This window comes from Cornus florida, unplaced genomic scaffold, assembly GCF_030987335.1.
Source record: "Cornus florida cultivar Cherokee Brave unplaced genomic scaffold, ASM3098733v1 CherokeeBrave_3.0.0_Hap2_Chr05, whole genome shotgun sequence".
Classification (NCBI taxonomy): domain Eukaryota; kingdom Viridiplantae; phylum Streptophyta; class Magnoliopsida; order Cornales; family Cornaceae; genus Cornus; species Cornus florida.
In genome coordinates this window covers 99773963-99792905 of record NW_026775575.1, presented here as the reverse complement: position 1 = coordinate 99792905, position 18943 = coordinate 99773963, and the positions used below count along the sequence as shown (strand labels likewise).

General features: G+C 33.9%; 1 protein-coding gene across 1 annotated transcript; it reads right to left on the bottom strand.

Annotated features, from left to right (window-relative positions):
- Positions 1–496: 496 nt before the first annotated feature.
- On the bottom strand, positions 497–13849 carry LOC132307946 (peptidyl-prolyl cis-trans isomerase CYP59). The gene is made up of 14 exons (XM_059805850.1): positions 13457–13849; positions 13217–13321; positions 12804–12921; positions 11635–11685; positions 10020–10111; positions 9800–9899; positions 8944–9066; positions 8768–8845; positions 8568–8614; positions 8429–8484; positions 5754–5794; positions 4023–4128; positions 1517–1649; positions 497–1435 (listed from the first exon to the last, which is right to left on the bottom strand). The coding sequence occupies exons 1-14, from the start codon at positions 13552–13554 to the stop codon at positions 907–909; spliced, it is 1677 nt and encodes a 558-aa protein (XP_059661833.1). The 5' UTR covers positions 13555–13849; the 3' UTR covers positions 497–906.
- Positions 13850–18943: the final 5094 nt, after the last annotated feature.

Below are 18943 nucleotides of genomic sequence, written 5' to 3'. Positions count from 1 at the left end.
AGATGTATTAACTTGTATTTTGATCTAGAATAAAAAGAATTGTTCACTTGTGTTTCCGTAGCTTCCTTTCATTTAATTTGACTTGTCGGTTTGGCTGAGTACATTTTGAACGCCCAGTTTGCTCCTTTTGAGACTTGAATCTTCATCATCCACTTTGTACTTTGTCCCTTTAGAGATTCGAATCTTCATCATCCACTTTGGAAGGTAAAAAAAATTCCTTTGGATACTCGAATCCTCGTCATCCACTTTGACAGACAGAGGAAGTACCACAAGACCCTTGGTGAATGTCTATGTGATTGTAGGCTCGCTCATCAATTTCAGCACTGTTAAGATTGGTTGCAGAAGCAAGTGTTGTGCTCCAAGAATGGGCCTGCAAATAAACAAACTCATACTTGACAGGGATATTTGGTTATAGCTCAAGTCAAACTTGTTAAACCCAGAAGTTGTTCCTGTGCGATGCAATGAACCAATGGTCTGGCTCAATACAATAAGAACACATCCAACTTCCCACCTTTTGATTAGTTCACATTTTGAATTACATGAGATAATCTAAAGATAACAAACACTACATGGTTTCGGGTACCCATTGGAATGAAGTTTATTCTCCTTGTATACTTGCACTAGATTACAATATTTGAAAATCAGAGTTCGAATCACCTAAACAATGATCAGGAAGCAAAAACATTACCACGGTACATTTCAAAAGTGCATTAAGGTATTTGGAAGCTTCATAAGATGAACAAGCATCCCAGCGGATGTGAACAAATGTGCAAATAAGACTACAGATAGCTGCAGCCATCAACCTTGCAAAACTTTTAAAGATTGGCCAGGGGTGTCGCAAGCCATCATCCCAGAGCATGTATGTAAACTAAAGACTATAAATCATGATCTAAGATTTCATCTCCTTTAGTCATATCGATGCCTGCTGTCACGATCACGATAATGCTCACGATTATCATCACTTCCTCTGCTCTTTCCATAATTCCGCTCATCATCATCTCCACTTCTGTTTCTATGATCCTTCTCATACCTCCTGTCACTCTTTCTAGAATCTCTTTCATCGCTCTTGTCATAGTCTCTTTTACTTTCACCAGATCGACTTGTCCTATTCTCCCAGTTCCTCTCGTGGTCTCTGTATCCTCTACTTCTGTCGTCTTGCCTATGCCTATCGCTGGAGTCTTTCTTTTCATGATTCCTTTGATTGAAGTCTTCTGAACTCCGCCGGTTCACCTTTTGTTTCTCAATTTGGTCTCTGTCGTTTTGCCTATTATGCCTATCGATGGAGTCTTTCTTTTCATGATTCCTTTGATTGAACTCTTCTGAACTCCGCTGGTTCACCTTTTGTTTCTCAATTTGGTCTTTTGATTCGTAGTCCCTACGTCTCTTTTCTCGTTTCGGACTACCAGCAGTGTCCCCATCAAATACCATCTCATACCTAGATCAGATACTAAACAGTGAGAGAGAGAGAGAGAGGGGGGAAGATGGTAGATTCATCACTGCATACAAGCTCACCAACCTTGAGTTATCATCTCCACCACGCTGAGTGTTATCGTCCTTTAAGATGTATTTTTGAGGTTGTTTGATGGTGGGTCCTCCAGTACAATCCTTAGCAATGTGATCAACAGCGCCGCACTTGAAGCAACCTCCTCCTACATCAGAAAGTTACAAAAAGTTAATCCGTCACCTTTGAAGGATTAAAAATAGTCCCGAGAATGAGAAGAAATTGAAAGAAGCTTCATATACAAGATTAAAATGTGAAAACAAGAATGCAACTATACTTAGGTGGAGGCACACTACAATTTACACAGAACTGAGCTTTCAGGGCTTTTCAACCATCACTCCCTTTTTAAACCATATGCTCATTGTTTTTATTAAAAACAATTATTACCAAGCTATGCATCTTTTTTTAACTTTTATCCTCTATCTCATGTTAGCCATCAAAGACCACTCAATTTAATATGAACTGCATTACGACTGACACACCCATCAGGCCACACCTTTAAATAAGCATCAATTTCAGGATTTTCACTAGTCTTTTTTTTTTTTTTAATTGGTTTTGTGACAATATTGCCATAAGAGACAACAATGCAGAAACCATGAACCTCAACTTCAACTCTTGACTTGAACCTTTTCTTTTAGGGATTATTACAAATACATGGCTCATGGATCCATCATTTGATGAAGTCAAAATCATGATGTTTCGAAAAAATGAAGTTGACCAAAATGCTGATGTGGACATGGAAAAACATTATTCATTGTCCAAACTACACTTACTATTTTCAGGTACCACTTTTGTTTTGGCATAGAGGTACCGCTTTTATGAACATAGGTACCACTTTTTGTGCACGTAGGTATTATTTTTTGTGTAACACAAAAAGTGGTACCTCTATGAGGGTAGTTGGGGCAAATGAACAATGATTTTCCATGTCCATGTCAACATTTTGGTCAACTTCATTTTCTCGAAACATCATGATTGTGACTCCATCAAATAGTAAATATGGGTCCATAACACCATTTATGTGTAGAAATCCCTTTCTTTTACCAAAATTAGTGATATGACACCTTTCAAACTAATAAACCCTCCGATATTTTCTTCTCACATTTACAGTGTCTTGTCAAACCTTAGTCTATGAGACACTTTTATATTAAGACTTTTTATGTGGATAAAGGACTCAAGTACTTGTATCAAGTACCGGATGTATCAATCCTCCAATTCCTAACAGGACATGAGTAACACTTTGTGTGTACAGAATGCTCAGCAGAAGAAAAATAATGTAACATTCTAAATGTGCAAGGATAAGAAAGTAACATTGAAGAAGGAAAGGGGAAAATGGGAATTAAAATAACAGAAATAGTTTTATTTTATTTTTTAAAATAGCGCTGACATGGGGTATCCCCACCTCCTTTAGGGACATGACTATTCGCTTCAAATACCCGCAATCACCCACAAACCACAGGTACCGGCAAGTCTGGCACGAAGAGTTGGCTGCCCCCACTAATTTTTTTTTTTTTACAAAATTACCTATAACGTTTGTTTAAATTTTAAAAATGCCCCCACTCAATTTTTGATAATACCCCATGATATATTCTTGTTCTTCAAATCCGCCCCCTCATGCAATTTTTTTTTATAACAAAATTACCTATAATGCTTGTTAAAATCTTAAAAATGCCCCCACTCAATTTTTGATAATACCCCGCGATATATTCTTGTTGTTCAGGTCCGCCCCCCCTCATACAATTTTCTGGGTCCGTCACTGACTCACTGCTCTTTGCCCAGAGGCCTTATGTGAACTCAACCCCATGGGGGGTTCTATATAAGTAATTGTTAAGTGAAGGGGCAAGGGAGGATCTAGGAAACCATAAGCATATACTAGTAGTACCTACATGAAGGGACAATGAGGAATCTAAGAAACCATAAACGACAATTAGCAAACAATACCCACGTCTGGTTTTGTAGTATGGTCAATTAGCGAACAATTAGGAGTCCACACCATAATCCCCACCTAAGACTCTTAAGTCTAAACAATACCAAAAGCAAAAGAATTCAAGGTGGGACTTGGCACCATAAAGTACCATTATTTGCCTCAATTGAAGAGCACTTCGCAATGTGAATCTAACGTATATAGTTTAACAGCAGGGGAGACACACTCAGGTTGGCTACCACGAAATTTATGAATGAAAAATAGAAAAGGAGAAAAGCACTGAATTGACCAAGATGATAGGACTTGCATGGAGCAAGGGATAACGACATCAGGAATTCCTGTATCTATTCAAATTATGTTACTTTAAGCAAAGACCATGCCAGAGCCTCACAGTTCCAATATGTGACAATCACCAATAACATACTTCTTGGGACAGAAGTAATTAACTACTGCACCAGGTCATCAAGTAACTTGCACCACGTTCCATGAGAAAACGGATAAGCAGTAACCAAACAAAAATGATACCAATTGCTACAGCATTGCAATACATGCCCTAGCAAGACTATTTATAGCCTGATACGTCATAGTAGTAATCTTTACCTTGACCCATTTTGTTATCTTTGCGTCGGTATTGGGACCATAATTTTGAAACACTTTGACTGAAATCCACATGTATCCTTCGATCATCAATCAAAGCGTTGTCCATCTGTCATTATACATCCAATAAATCAAGTTAGGAGAAATAAGTTTTCACCACAAGGTAAGAGCATTTAACAGAATTTCTAATAAACCATGGAACAATGTAGCTCCATAATACAGACTATAATTAAGAACACAGCTGCATGTCCAATATGCGAATTTGACACCAATTCTTGACAATTATCTTTCTAAAAGGACCATCAAAGAAGAAGTGTCTTCATTTGGATGAGGCAAAAGGAATTTCTACACTATCCCTCCATAACCCTTTACTTTTCATGTTCATGATGCCCAGTTTTGATTCGAGAGTCATGGAGGCACAAAAGTCCAGTTTACAAATATAAACTCCTTGAAGTTATTTGAATTGACTACTCTTGTAAGTTGCAAGTATGGTTAGATTCTGGAAAGCATTGTCATACCAAGAGTCCAGTTTACAAATATAAACTCTTACTGCACCGTACTGTGAAGGTATGCTGTTCATATATATATATATATAAAACAATTAATCAATGTTGATTTGTCTGAAATTTATTTCTCAATGAAGCTATGATCTGGAGTAGAGTTGGCTTGTGTAATGGACAACAACGGTGACAAAAGTCGCTCCAGATTGACCATGTGGTATTGGGGTTTATGGGTTCCAGACAATTATTGTTAGTTCAGATCTGTTAGTGATTGTCATTGAGAATGACGATTTTGACGGCAGAGCTTCTGCTACTGTGATTAATCGACACAACACAACCACACACCCAAATATATGTTTGTGTGTGTGATGAGACAGAGATTTATAAACACACCATTGGATTAAAAAGATCAATTAAAGGTTTAAAACTTGTCACCATTAGCTAACTGTTGATCAGGTTAGCTATGAAAGAGAACAAGTTGATGGGAAACGAAAGTGAGACAGAAGCTCAGAAATGTTTGGTGAAATAAGTCAAGAGGTTGGATTTAGAAAGAGCATAAAATGACTTGCGTACTTTACATCCGTAAATCATTTTAGTATTATTGTGTAAAATATTTTAAATGTAAAATGTTTTCTACCAATTCTATCCGGCAACCTAATGCCAGAAAATGTAGAAAAAAAAAGAAAAAAAACTTTTCGGAAAATGTTTCATGTCAAAACAAATGAAGTCTGAGTACTGCACCACTTTTACAGTGAGCCTTCTCCACGAAAGAAATGGACTTGGAAGACTCAAATAAGAATAAAAATCAATGAGGTATAACAAGAGAAAAAAATGTTGTTTCCCTAAAGAGCACATAACTACGATCAATGAAGCATAACAAGAGAAAAAAAAAAATATGAGTTGAAAAACTATTGTACCCTCACTTTCTAAATAGAGAGAGAATACTATCATCAGCGAATGTATCTACACCGGTTCCACAAATAGACCTTCACCTCACCCATTTCCCCCAATCAATCCACAATCTGTTCCTATATTTACATCATCCCACCCTAAATCAAATACCATTAATCTTAATCATAAAACTAAAAGTATAAAAACCCTTCTCAATCAGTATCTTACCATCTTGTATGAAATTAGCTATTTAAAAGTTAACCACGTCAAGGTCATAACATATGCAAGCAAAAGTAGCATGCAAAGTATCGGAAATAAAAGTTCTTTCAGTTATTCAGCATACCTTAAAATACGCTTGTTCACAAGAGTCTTTATTCTCAAACTCTGCACAAACAGAATGAAACAATATATATTATCATTACATCACCAGATATGTGACGGCGATATATGAACTAAAATATGAAGCATCAAAAAGAGTCAATGATCATAAGCACATTGCTTTTCTATACATGGACTGGGGGGGAAGAGGTGAGAGATACGAAATTCCATACGCTGCAACTTCTATTCGCCCTATGTAACAGCGGATAGGGGTGCCTACCGATATCAGGAATATTCCGATTAAGCAGATGACACTTCTTCCTAAATGACATCACACGCAACTAAACTGTTTTGCATAGGTTTTACATAGTGAAAAAAGAAAATTTGCTTATACTGCCAGCATTGTCTAATTTGAAGAGATTTGCGTCACCAAGACGTAAAATAGTAAAACTTGCTTGTCCACTCTTCAGATAGTTCCACGGGAATGGAACATTTTATTAAAACAAACTAGCATTCCGACCAATAAGCCATTAGCCCATTGGTATAACCTCTCCTCCCACAAAGGGGAGGCGACGGGTTCGAGTCCCGTAGTGGGTAATTTGTGAAATGTGCGTGTGAATACTTACCTAACCCAAAAAAAAAAGACCAATCTAGCATTCCGATATACCAAAAAGTATGTGATAGCTAGGGAAACATAATGTAGACACAAAGATAACTCAAATCAGATTTGTTATCTCTAACTACAATTTAAAATTTTGATAATTCAAATATTTTCTATGAAAGGAAAATAACCAAAATCTGAGTATTAAAACAGCAAATATCGACTAAAAACAATTGGTTCTTCCTTAATTTTCACATTTTTCTTCTCTCATTCTCATTCTCTATTTGTTTTTTGGTTTTTGTTTTTTGTTTTTTGGTTTTTTCCTTAATACTTCACATGGAACAATGCAAATTCCTGTAGCATAATATATAAAGTTTTCCAATAGCCCTTTAAAGAAAATAGTTTCTAGTACTTCAAAAAATAAAATAAAATTACACTTCATCCAAGATTGTCAAATGGCTATCCTAATTGATGACTTTATTGTCTAGTAGCCCAGGATGAAGAATAAAACCCAAAAAATGACTTTATTGAGCCTAAATAACAACCACAAACCATCACAGAACGAGGCACCAAAAGTGGAAACAAAGGTAAGATCTAAACACACACACACACACATATGGAGAGAGAGAGAAAGAAAGAAACAAGGGCAAACATACACATACAAGAAGAATTGTATAAGAGAAATAGAGAGTGTGATGGTGGAAGGAGGCTGAACAGCATAGTCTTCCACTTTTATCTATTCTGGTTGCCATCGAAAGATGAACTCCAAATACAGCAATTAAAGTTAGATGTTAACTGGACATTTGTTTATAGGTTGACACAGATTAGATGTTAGCCGCTATGCTATTCTCTTTTGTTCAACTTGCATATTTCCGCTAATTCTCCTTGGCATGCTTTGGCGGGGAAAAATTAAACAATTCTTCTATCAATATGTAGTGCATTCCAGTGGCTCCTTCAAGAAAAGTTTCCCCTATTTAATTAAAAAACTATATTTGAATATGTTATCAAGCTCGTTATAACACCTAGCCACTATATATGAAGTCATCCAGTAACCAGTGATGGAGATAAGTGGCAGCACCCTCACAAAGCTTGTAAAAAATACATGAAAAAAATGTCTCTAGGAGAATGCATAAAAAAGTTAGTTTACCATTCTTTCAAATTAATATAAGGCCGTTACCCGGTGCTTCGCCATTGTGAAGTGCTGATTTTTTTTTTTTTTGATAAGTATTGTGAAGTGCTGATTTAAACTTAAATGTTTTAATATGCTTTATGGGCATGATTTTGAGACTTGACTGAGTCTGAGTCCAATACTCACTGACATATTGGTGGGAATTGGAATCACATGAGACTTGGTCGAGTTCCTAGAGCTGATGGTGTGCAAGGTCCATGCTTGGCATTACTGGGACATAGCATTTTTTTTTTTTTTTTTTTGGCATTGCGTAAATGGAACTAGTTCAAGTCTACAGGCCTAATTACTTTCAGGCCAACAAAAAATCAGTTTAAAAAAATATATTAGAAATTATGAGGCTTGACGATTATGGTGATGCATAAGGGGGTAATAGGAGTTATTCCAATAATCTTCTCTTCAATTTTCGGCTCTTTATAAACTTTAAAACCCAGCAACCAATCCCCGTTGACCCCTTTCCTATCGTCCTCTTATTAGTTTTGCATTCGGTGATAGGTGAAGCCCCTTCACTAACAAAATTGGACCTTTTTTAGTGAAACTTATCTTCTTAAGGTGATGCTTAAATTACATTGTCAGACAAACCTAATTGGTTTGTAAGTACTTAAGTTATAAAAAAGCATCTAGAGAAATATTCCTCTTTCTTCAGGCTTAGAACCAGCTAGTAAGAAGATAAGGCCCCAAATAAAAGCAAACCTTTTCGAAAAACCAACATGCTAGGCTAAGTTCAAAATCAATTCCAAGAATCACAGTGAAATCCTCAGAAAGCAAACACAACCAGAAGAGGACACATCACATAAGAGAACTCAAAATGAATTTACTAAAATTTTGCCATCCTTACTTATAAAAGTTACATTATTATTAACAAAGGAGTTTGTTGTGGTGATGGTGGTTAGGGTGGGGGGATGACACTCACCAATGAAAGCATAGCATAAGCTGTCTCCAGTCTTAAAATCCCTGATAATTTCAGCCCTGTCATCATTTATTTGTGAGTAGAAATAAATTATGCACCAAAACAAAAGTTTAAACTAAAACCCAAGCATTCAATTACTTACGATGTTACAGTTCCAAAACGTGAAAAGATTGTATGCAAGTCCTCATCCTGCATTTAGAAATAAACAGCCACATAGATGACAAACTACAGAAAATATGAAGATGAAGCATGCAGAGAGCAGAAACATCTCAAGATTATGGCCATAAAAGGCAACCCCAAATGCCTATCAAGTAACATATAAGAAAGACAACAGGCACTCACTTCAGTTACAGGATTTAGTTTACAAACAAACAGCACATTGTCAGGCGGCTTTATCTCTGCATCAGGAATATCTCCTATCTGTGATGCACATACACAAGAATCATGACCATAATGAATGATTGCATTCAAGTTGGATGCCAAATACTAGAAAAGGTATATAGTGCTTCAATGCTTACACTCTCAAGCACTACTGCACTAGAATGTGCTTCCTTTGAACGGAGAACCTCCTCAAGCTCTCCTGGAACTAATTGCTCATCCATAGGCACCCAGTCATCTTCAAGTCTCACATCGTCATCAACCTAAGACAATGTGAAAAAAGGAGTCATTGTCATGATTTTGTGAACGAAAACATTTGTCATGGAAGAACCTTGTGTAGAAGAACTCAGCAAAGATAAAATCCAACTCCAAATTGACTTGAGTTTACACAAGTCAGTATACTTCAGTAGGTTACAGGATCTCGTCACTGTCAGAATTGTCAGTACTCGAAGTGACTTATAAGAACCTGTTAGCCTGGATTTATCTCAAATAAATAGAGTCTTCCCTGGTTCATCGTATAATTTCTTCTTCATTTTACTTCTTTTAACTAATTTGTTCAACATTTACATGTACTAGGCATCCTTCCAATTAAAATTACATATATCCCTCCACTGAAAACTCAAGTAAAGAATAAGGTATGAGGTTCCTGAACCCTTGACATTGCTAAAACCAAAGATAGTGAGATAGATCAAAGTTAATGGAAATTTCAGGCTTCTAAATCCAGTTAAACCACTTACATGGATTAATTACATGAAGATTACTCCAAATATACAATTTTGTGCACTTACATAAAGAAAGGTAATTTCAATATCCAATGAGGAGCATCATTTCTATTCATTGTGATCCACTGGTGATTTAAGTGTCAGCAGACTTTAGTTGGTAGACTTTAGTTGATAAATTGCAGACAAAATGCTACAAAAATCAAATGTCATCCATTTCCATTTGGTTCCAAATTGCCTCAAAATATATAAAATTAAATATGCAGTATCTTGTTACCTCATCTTTTGGTTTTCCTTCAGGGGAAGCATCTGGAATCAACTCAGCTAGCTGTGATGGATCGTCAAAAGGATCATCCAGTACGTAAGTATGTTTAATTCTGTTTAATTCATTCCATTGATTAGTCCTTGTAAAGACAAGATAAATAGGTATGAAAAGTTCCACATATACTAACACAAAAGACAGTAAACAACATATACAAAAGGTGTGTGAAACAAACCTAATATTTTTGTAAGGTCTGCCCTTCTCATCCACATACGCTTCATTTATCCTATTCAAAGTATCAAGCCCTTCCGCAACCTCCCCAAAAACCTGTGAAGATAGGGATAAGAAATGTAAAATTTTATCATATAAAACCAGTGGAGACTCCCCTCAGGAAAGGACGTGAAAGGAAAAGGATCAACTTTCCATTTCTGTGTTCCAATTCCATCAGCCAGGAAACACAGACATTATAGAAACACAATGGAAACAGAAAACAGTTTGAATGCAAGGAAGTATTTGGAACAGAAACTAATATCTTTTATGGGTATAAATAAGCCCCAGAATTGATAAATTGAACATATTTAAGGTCCACAAAACCGTTTACACTACATGGGACTAATACATAATTGGGAAGCAAATGAATATACAAAGTTCAAATCATTAAAAGAATATAGAGGTCAATATCAGTATGATGGTGTTTTAGTTCTCTTGTTTGACTATATTTAGAAATTCATCAATCTTTTGCTAAAGATTAGTGTCACGGGCGGGGTGCTTGCGATCCGACCAAAAAGCTAAAGCTACTAGGTTGTGTTGACACTCGCCCTTGTATGCCCAAGACCCTCCCCATCCGGATCCGATATGGGACAAAAACCCATGACTTTCCCACCCAAACCCGCAGCGCCCTCGCTGCGGTAGGTCCACCCTACCTAACTGTCTGCCCAAATGGAGGGGGACCCGCTAACGACCCAGACAATTCCGTGTGGGCGTTTGGTGTGACACCGGATCAAGGATTAGATCCGATCTGATCTAATTGTCAACGGTCAGTCGCTTGCAATCCGACCCAAAAGTTTAAATTATTAAGTAGTGCTAACACTCGCCCTTACATGCCCAAAACCCTCCCCATTCGGATCACATTTGGGACAAGAACCCATGACATTAGGCACCCTTGTGCATACGTTTATCTATGAACATCAAAAGAGAACCGTCTTTTATACCTTACTTCATTATTAGCTCAACATTTTGTATGTACTCTTTATTAAAATAAAAAATAAAAAAATCATTATATGATGGTTTAATATATTTTTCATTATGTCAAAAAAAAAAAAAAATTGCAAGTTTCAACTAAAAAACTTTTAGAAGTATTGGCCTTGCTTTGCCTATCACGAAGCATTTCCGTCATGCTTCTACCTCAACAAAAGAAGGTAAGAATTATGTCCATAATGCCATGAAGAATAGGAAACACCAATCAAAATCTCCTCAAAGAACACCACAAACTTAAACCACTCACTGACCCTTCATGGAAATAACTGAAAAACCTCCCAAGTAAAAAAGCTTTTTTTTATATGTTCTTCCGCCATAAGACTTTCGTTTAATCATCTCAGGTGCCATCCAATGATAAGAACCCGGGTCATCCACCAAGAAAAAAATGCTTCTGCTAATCCAAATAGTTGTACAAGTCACAAAATTTTACATCAATCCCTCAAAATTCAAAATGTTATTTTTGGATCCAGCAATACATCAAGGCAATTGAAAGTGCACACATAAAAGACATAGCTGGCATCATTTATCCGCGCAATGAAGCAAATATTAATAGCAAAATTATTAACAATAAAATTCTATAGCAGGAAACTCACAGTATGCTTCCCATCGAGATAGTCAAGATCATCCCGCAGTGTGAAATAGAACTGGAAAAATAGATCATGAGAACACAATGTTACATATTAAAGATTCTGCAAATTTTCAGAATGCATGATATTCATAAGAAAATTTACTAAAACAAAAGGCGATCAAAAAGAAACTTTGGAAGTTCTAAACTTGGATAAAATCTGGCAACAAAAGAAATCCCTAACAATTATGTGACAAGTTATCATGCCTTGCGCTCTAATCTAGAAGTAAAAAAATATAATGGTATATAAAAATGTGCAAGAACCTGGTTAAAACCAAAAGAAATAAATAGGGTGAAGTGCAACCAAAACACCCCCCGTTCCTTCCCCCCCCCCCGCCCCCAAAAAAAAAAAACTATATAAAAGATGTGCAGAAAATGCCCTTACTGTTCATTATGTGTATATGGTACCTACAATTTCTTGAACCCCTCCGTCTACTGACCGTTAAAAAATAGGCATTATCTACCAAAAGTAATGTTGGAAATCCCAAAATGCTCTTTTGTTGTATATATAACTATAATATATGTATATAGTATGTAACGTATAGATTAAATTATATCAATATATACTTGAATTTACAAAATTTGCAAATAACCATAGCTTAAATTTTATAATGTCTACAAATATATAATTTGCAAATATTTATCAGTCCTGTCCTTTTTTGTCTTTTCCCGTATCTCGTTTCTTTCTTTTTTTTTCCTTTTCTATTGACACGAGCAATTTCATCATTTTTTTGCTCCATTAACAAGATGATGACGGATTATCCTTGTTTGAGTGATTTTGAAACATTAAGAATGGTTTTCAACCTTCAACGGGTTTCTGCAAGGATTTTTAGCACTTTATCGTAAGAAACATACATACATTGAAATGACCACACAAAAAAAAGGGGGGGACATGTTAAGGTTTTCACTCACTTTGTGTCAGAATTGGCAGGCTACTTTCTAAGTATCAGGAGTCAAAGGGTGCCATTATGCAACATTGCATGATATCATAGGACGATACATACACATTTTTATGTATAATTGTGGAGGTGTTTTATGCACATTTTTTTATATAGTGGAGTGTTTTTTAAGAAGAAGAAGAAGAAAGAACCTAGAGATTTTGTAGATTGTGAGAACATATAATAACAAAAGCCATACCTGAGAAGCATTGAGATTCTCTCCAGCACTAGCCATGGCAACCGTGCCTATCTTAGTATGCTTTAAATCCAAACGAATTTCATCCCCAAAAAAGCGAGCCTGATCACCATATAAGAATCTGAAATAATGGGATGCGGAATGAGCATGTGAAATCATTATTACAGAATTAGTCTTACTTAAGCAAATGCATACATCATCAGAATTGCTTGAAGAGATAACTTCATTGATATATTAATATCATAATATGTCAGAGAAGACTTGTATTCATAACTAAAAACCATTAACCAACACATAAAATTAAATTCTATAGAGCAAGCGATAGCTATCACTAGAAAGCTAATTAGGAAGCTGATACAGTTATTGTAGAAAATGTTGATATTCTATCAGTGATTAATGTGTGTAGTCATTCTTACTTGTAGATAGAATCGCCACCGGTCCCGGTTCCAGTAGGATCACCCGTCTGTGCAGTGAAATCCTTCTGAACCGTGTGAAATAGACATCCATTATAGTATTTAATCCTGCATCAACAATAGTCCTTAGAAATAATACATACCTACTTGCATATTCCATTTTCAAATTTCAAATTCCATTGCAAATTCTTGATTGAATATTTATACATGTTTAAAACAAATCAAAGGGTTAGGGTTACTTACTTGCAGAGCTTTATGAAATTCTTGCAGGTTAAGGGACAGAGGTCTGTGTGCAAATCCACAACGATCTCTCCTAAACTGGTCACTATATAAACCGACATTAATTGAAATTGATTGTTGTTGGTTGCCAAAGTGGAAGAGAGCTGATTGGCAGTAGGTGCCAGGAGGTCGATTGAATATGCAAACCCAAAATGTTCTCCCTACACTTCAAAGCAAATATACATATATGTATATAGAGAGAGCGAGCTAGGGCGTCAAGGGAGAAATAGATAAAAGGGTTTCATGGGACAGATAGAACCAAGTGTCGAATGAAGAGGCAGATGGGAAGACGGAAATAGGGTTTAATGGTCTGTATCAAATCAAAGGTAAGACTGTGCAGAGGTAGTGAAATTCCATGACGGGGAAATTGCCATGTGGAGAGAGAGATGGGTGGTTTTTGCGCGCACACAGTAATTTCTGCCCTTTACTATTCGGATAAAATGAGGATTAAAATTATACTCCGTTATTATTTAATATTAAATTAAAAACTTTAACCTTATTATTTAGAACTTTAAATCCAATCCGTCAGGACATCTACAGTGAACTCTTCGAATTCGGGCTCTTCAAATTTGTCACATTGCATTTTTTTCATAGTCAGGTCAACATTTCTCATAACCACGTCAGCGTTTTAGAATCTCCAAAATTTAGTTATCGAATGTACTTCAATGGTACATTTTTGCTCTCTAAAAATATTAATATTTTTAAAATTTAAAATAAAATTTATTTTTTTACTTTTTCCTAACGGGACTATATTTTTCATGTTATATAAATAACCATTTGTTCATCCAATATGTATATAATTATTATTTTTAAAAAAAAATCAAAAAAAACGTTTTTGTGCCAATATAGCCGTTAAGGCACTCTTCGGGTTAGCCAAACAGTGCCTAAAACGGTTATATGTCTGTAGGAATATTTAAAAAAGTAAATTTAAAAAAAAAAAAAAAAACACTTTTATTTATTTATTTTTTTACTTTTTTTGCCCGAAAACCTTTAAGGCACTATTTGTGTCAGCCAAACATTGCCTTAACGGTTCTTTGGTTCAATTATTTTGAGGGAAAAAAAAAAAAAAAAAAAGGGCCAAAATCAGCCAAAAAATTGATTTTTTCCTTTTTTTTTTCAACCAAACATGGCTTACCAAACAGTGTGTTCTGGACTAAAACACTGTTTGGGCTAGAATTAAAAAAAAAAGTAAATTGCCAACCCAATCTTGGTTTTTGGCGACCTGGATCAAGAGCCTCTTTATGGGACTCACTTTTTGGAGAGTCCATTGGAGTAGGCCAATCTTCAAATCTAACCCTAAATTGCCGGATTTGTATCCATTGGACCTGCTCTTACCCAGGTTACAAAATGACAATTTTAACTTTATTATTTAATATTAGATTAAAAATTAAAAACTATTTTTAATATTAAAAACATAAACCCTTTACAATTACAAAAATTATGTTTTAGAGAGAAGGGGTGAGAGTTTTAGAGAGATAAGAGGGGTGAAGAAGAAGATTAAATGGTATTTTTATAATTTTAAAAATAATATTTAATTTTTAATTTAACATTAAAAGTTAAATTTGTCATTTCATTTCATAGTTCAGTTAACGGATCGGATATGAATATTGGGACAATGTGGTCTCTTTTTAAAATTGTAGGAGTTTTTTGAAATAGGTTGGATTTTATGATCAAAATTTGAAAGTAATAAGAATTTTATGATTTTAACCCATAAAATAATTATAGTTTGTATTTTTTATTTTTTATTAGAGAGTTTCACTTTTTTATTTTTATTAGAGAATTGTTTTTGCTTTTTTTTCAACAGAAAACAAAGCTAATATTTTTTTGGCCGGTGTTTTGAATAATAATTGGTAATGACTATTTATTATAATTTCTTTTTGTTTTTATTCAATAAAAAGTGTTGTAAGTTTTAAAAATATAATGTCTATTTTTAAAAGGTCATTTTTGAGGTTTTTAAAAAAAAAAAAAAAATTTGTATCATTCATTACTATAGTACTCATTGTTACCGTACGAAAATACCATATTATTATTTCAAAACTTTGACACTATCACACTATACAGAATGAAACATTTTTTTACCAAATGTATATTTTAAAAAAAAAAAACACAACTATAGTATCAGACAAAAACAAAACGTATATCAAACAGGCTCTGTTCCCAAGTGTTCTGTACTGCTCTCGGGCTGCTGCAGTAACCCATTTTGAGTCCACAACATGTTTGGCCTGCTTTGTTTTGTTCCCAACAGTAGCAGTACACTTTCAACATTTGGCCCAAAAGCTGGAACAACAATTTTGAATTCTATGTTGTTCCAAGCCCCTTTTTTTTCACTATAGCGGGGATAATAATAATAATATTTTTTTAGGCCAAATTATTTCAGCCTCCCAATCACCTCTGTCTCTATTCACGTTCTCAACTCGAACTTGCTTCCTCTTTCTCTCTGCAACTGCAAACACAAAATCTACAAGGATCAGAAGTTTAAAACCCGCCTCCATTTCTATTCTCGTTCTCAACTCTGAACTTGCCCTGATCGCCTCCCAACGATTTCACGACAAATCATTTCAACCTCCCAATTGCCTCCATCTTTATTCTTGTTCAAAAAATCAAAACCCGTTTCTTTCGGTTTCCATCGACCGCTGTTCCAGTGTGTATGGGTTTCCTTTTCCTTATGTGTATGGGTTTCCGCTGTTTCAGTGTGGGTTTCCTTGTGTGTATGGGTCTTAACTCTCAAGCTTGCCCCACTCTCTTTCTCGGCAACTGCTAACCTGTGTGTATGGGTTTTGTTTTAATTTTTTTTTCTAAATCAACTTATCAAGCTCTGTAATTCTTGTTTTGCAAACTAATCAAGCTCTGTAATTAATTTAATTTAATCATTAAAAAAAAATATTATATTCCAAAATTCTCGCTCAAAATTTTTGTCCCAAACATGTTTTGTTCTCATTTCAGAACACCACACTACAAAACACTTGTTCTGTTCTAGACTAAAATAAAACACTACAATGCACAACGCTTCCCAAACAGGCCCTTAAGCTTCGTTTGGCATGCATTTTTTTTTTTTTTTTTTGCTACAATGTTGATTTTGACAACAAAAACATGTTTGGTACGGCTTTGTTTTATTTTATACAATACTAAAACACTTCATGAACAATGGCCCCAAACAAAAACACCAAAAAGTTATTTTTTCTTACTTGGACAACTGTTTACGACCGAAAACTATAATAGTAGTTCAACACGGTCCAAAAACAAAACCCCTAAAATATTATTCCCAAACGTGCTTCCAATTTTTTTCCAAAACATTCTTACAACAAAAACACTATTTCTGTTTTAGCCAAAAACAAAACGCCTAAAACAAAACGCATGGCAAAAATATTCAAATTTACTATTTTATTATGTTATAATTCTAACATATTTGAGTAATTTTATTATTTTAATTTCATACGTTGGTAGAGTTTGATCACTAAAAACTGCCAACGATGGGGTGCGGCTTGTGTGGACCTAACCTGAGTTTTTATTTATTTATTTATTTTAGTTGGTACTCACCTAACTTGAATTTCACTTAGGAATTTTAATAGCATAGTTAACATAATAGAAATCATGATAGTGGGACTGAATTTTAATCTTAGATCTCGATTATTAAAAAGTTTATAATTTTATATTTTTATGATTATATAATTTTCATATAAAATGAGATTAATAATGTAATCAAATATTTGTTCTGAGATATTGTTAGTTTTTTTTTTTTGTCGGACTATTGTTAGTTACTCGCCTAAATTGTGATTGAAGTAAAAATTTGCCTAATAACTAATATTAAGTTAAATTTATAAACAAAATAAAAAATATATATAAAATTATGAGTGATATTCAAAATATTATGCCAAGAAAATTATTGAACTCACCAAGTTTTAGTAGTTTTACCAATTGACATTAGTTTAAATGACATAATCTCTTCTCTCCAAAGGAAAAGTAGAGTTTCAACCTGTAAACATTATTTGTGTTCAACTTGAACTTTAGGAAAATAAAATATAATACACTATATATAGTTTGAATAGTTTTATTTCGAGTTAAAATTATATAATTTAAAGGGAAAATTACACTTAAGTGGACTTATGAGTCCTAAATAACAAATCAGTCTATTTTAAAAGTTGACTTTTCAATTTGATTGAGGTAGGCAAAATAATTACATATGCATTGAAAATTATTATTTTAAGTCCAAAATACCCTCCAATTCTTATTTCAAAATACCAAAATATCTTTCCTAAATCAATAGTTCCTTCATTCAAGAAATTTAGAAAATAAAGATATTTGAGTTGACTTTCAATTTTGAGGATATTTTTGTATGTGATGTATACATTAAAAAAATATATATAAATAAAATAACATATATATATATATATATATATATATATATATTTATGTGGTAAAAAAAAAAAAAAAAACACTGTGCACTTAACTTTAACTGTATTTCCTCATCTATATTTGGTTCAAATCTGCAAATGTTAATTTAGAAACATACAAATAATTTTGTTAAATTCATTATATATATATATATATATAATTTTGTGTGCACATAATTTTAACCATATATTTTAATTCATACCAATATAAACCTTGCAAATGTAAAAACTTTCCTGTGCAAAATATATATACACACACATTAAGTATAGACACTAAATTAGCTGCTCACACAGGGGAGATGGAATCATACTCTCGCACACCGGGATGGAATCATGAAACTAATTAAGTGATTTGTTCAGTAAATGGTATACCAACCATCATTTTTTTACATATATTAAAAAAAAAAAAAAAGTATAAATTGAGCCAAATGATGATCACCTAAAGGACATGAATCACAACAAATAAGATTTATTCTTTACAGGAAAGAGTTTAATTATTATTTTTTATTGGGAACTACTCTTTAATTGCCGGATTTTTTTCTATATTGAATTTTTATTGTTTATATAAATTATTGTGATATATATATATATATAGAGTCCTGATCTCTTGCTCACTACAGAGCAAAAAAAATTAATAAAAATTAATCCACACTTTTTATATTGACCATTCTTTTAACATAAAACCACTTTCACCCTATTTTTAGTTTCTATATTTAATTTTATCATTACCGCCTACTGTAACAATAAAAGGCAATTATCAAAATGAAAATAGAAACCTTTGAAAATAAAACAATACCTGTATATTTTACCCACCATAGTTTGTACATCATCATCATCCAATAATCAAACTCACAAATTCACTAATTCAATAATGAATTTCACCAAATGCCAAACTTCAAATTGAAATAGAAAGAACTTTTGTTCAAACTTTAAATGAAATTTTCTTCAATATACAACATTACAGTATTGGTAAATTTACTTATACTAAAAAATTATATTAATTTACTTATACAGAGAACAACAAGATGTTCCTTAGGAAAATTCTATAATATACAAATTT

Coding starts and splice junctions, on each gene's coding strand:
- LOC132307946 (XM_059805850.1), bottom strand. CDS start 13,554: ATGTCGGTTTATATAGTGACCAGTTTAGGAGAGATCGTTGTGGATTTG. Junction 8,846..8,943: donor GTGCAGTAGTGCTTGAGAGT/GTAAGCATTGAA, acceptor TGTGCATCACAG/ATAGGAGATATTCCTGATGC. Junction 1,436..1,516: donor GGTGGAGATGATAACTCAAG/GTTGGTGAGCTT, acceptor TATCTGATCTAG/GTATGAGATGGTATTTGATG.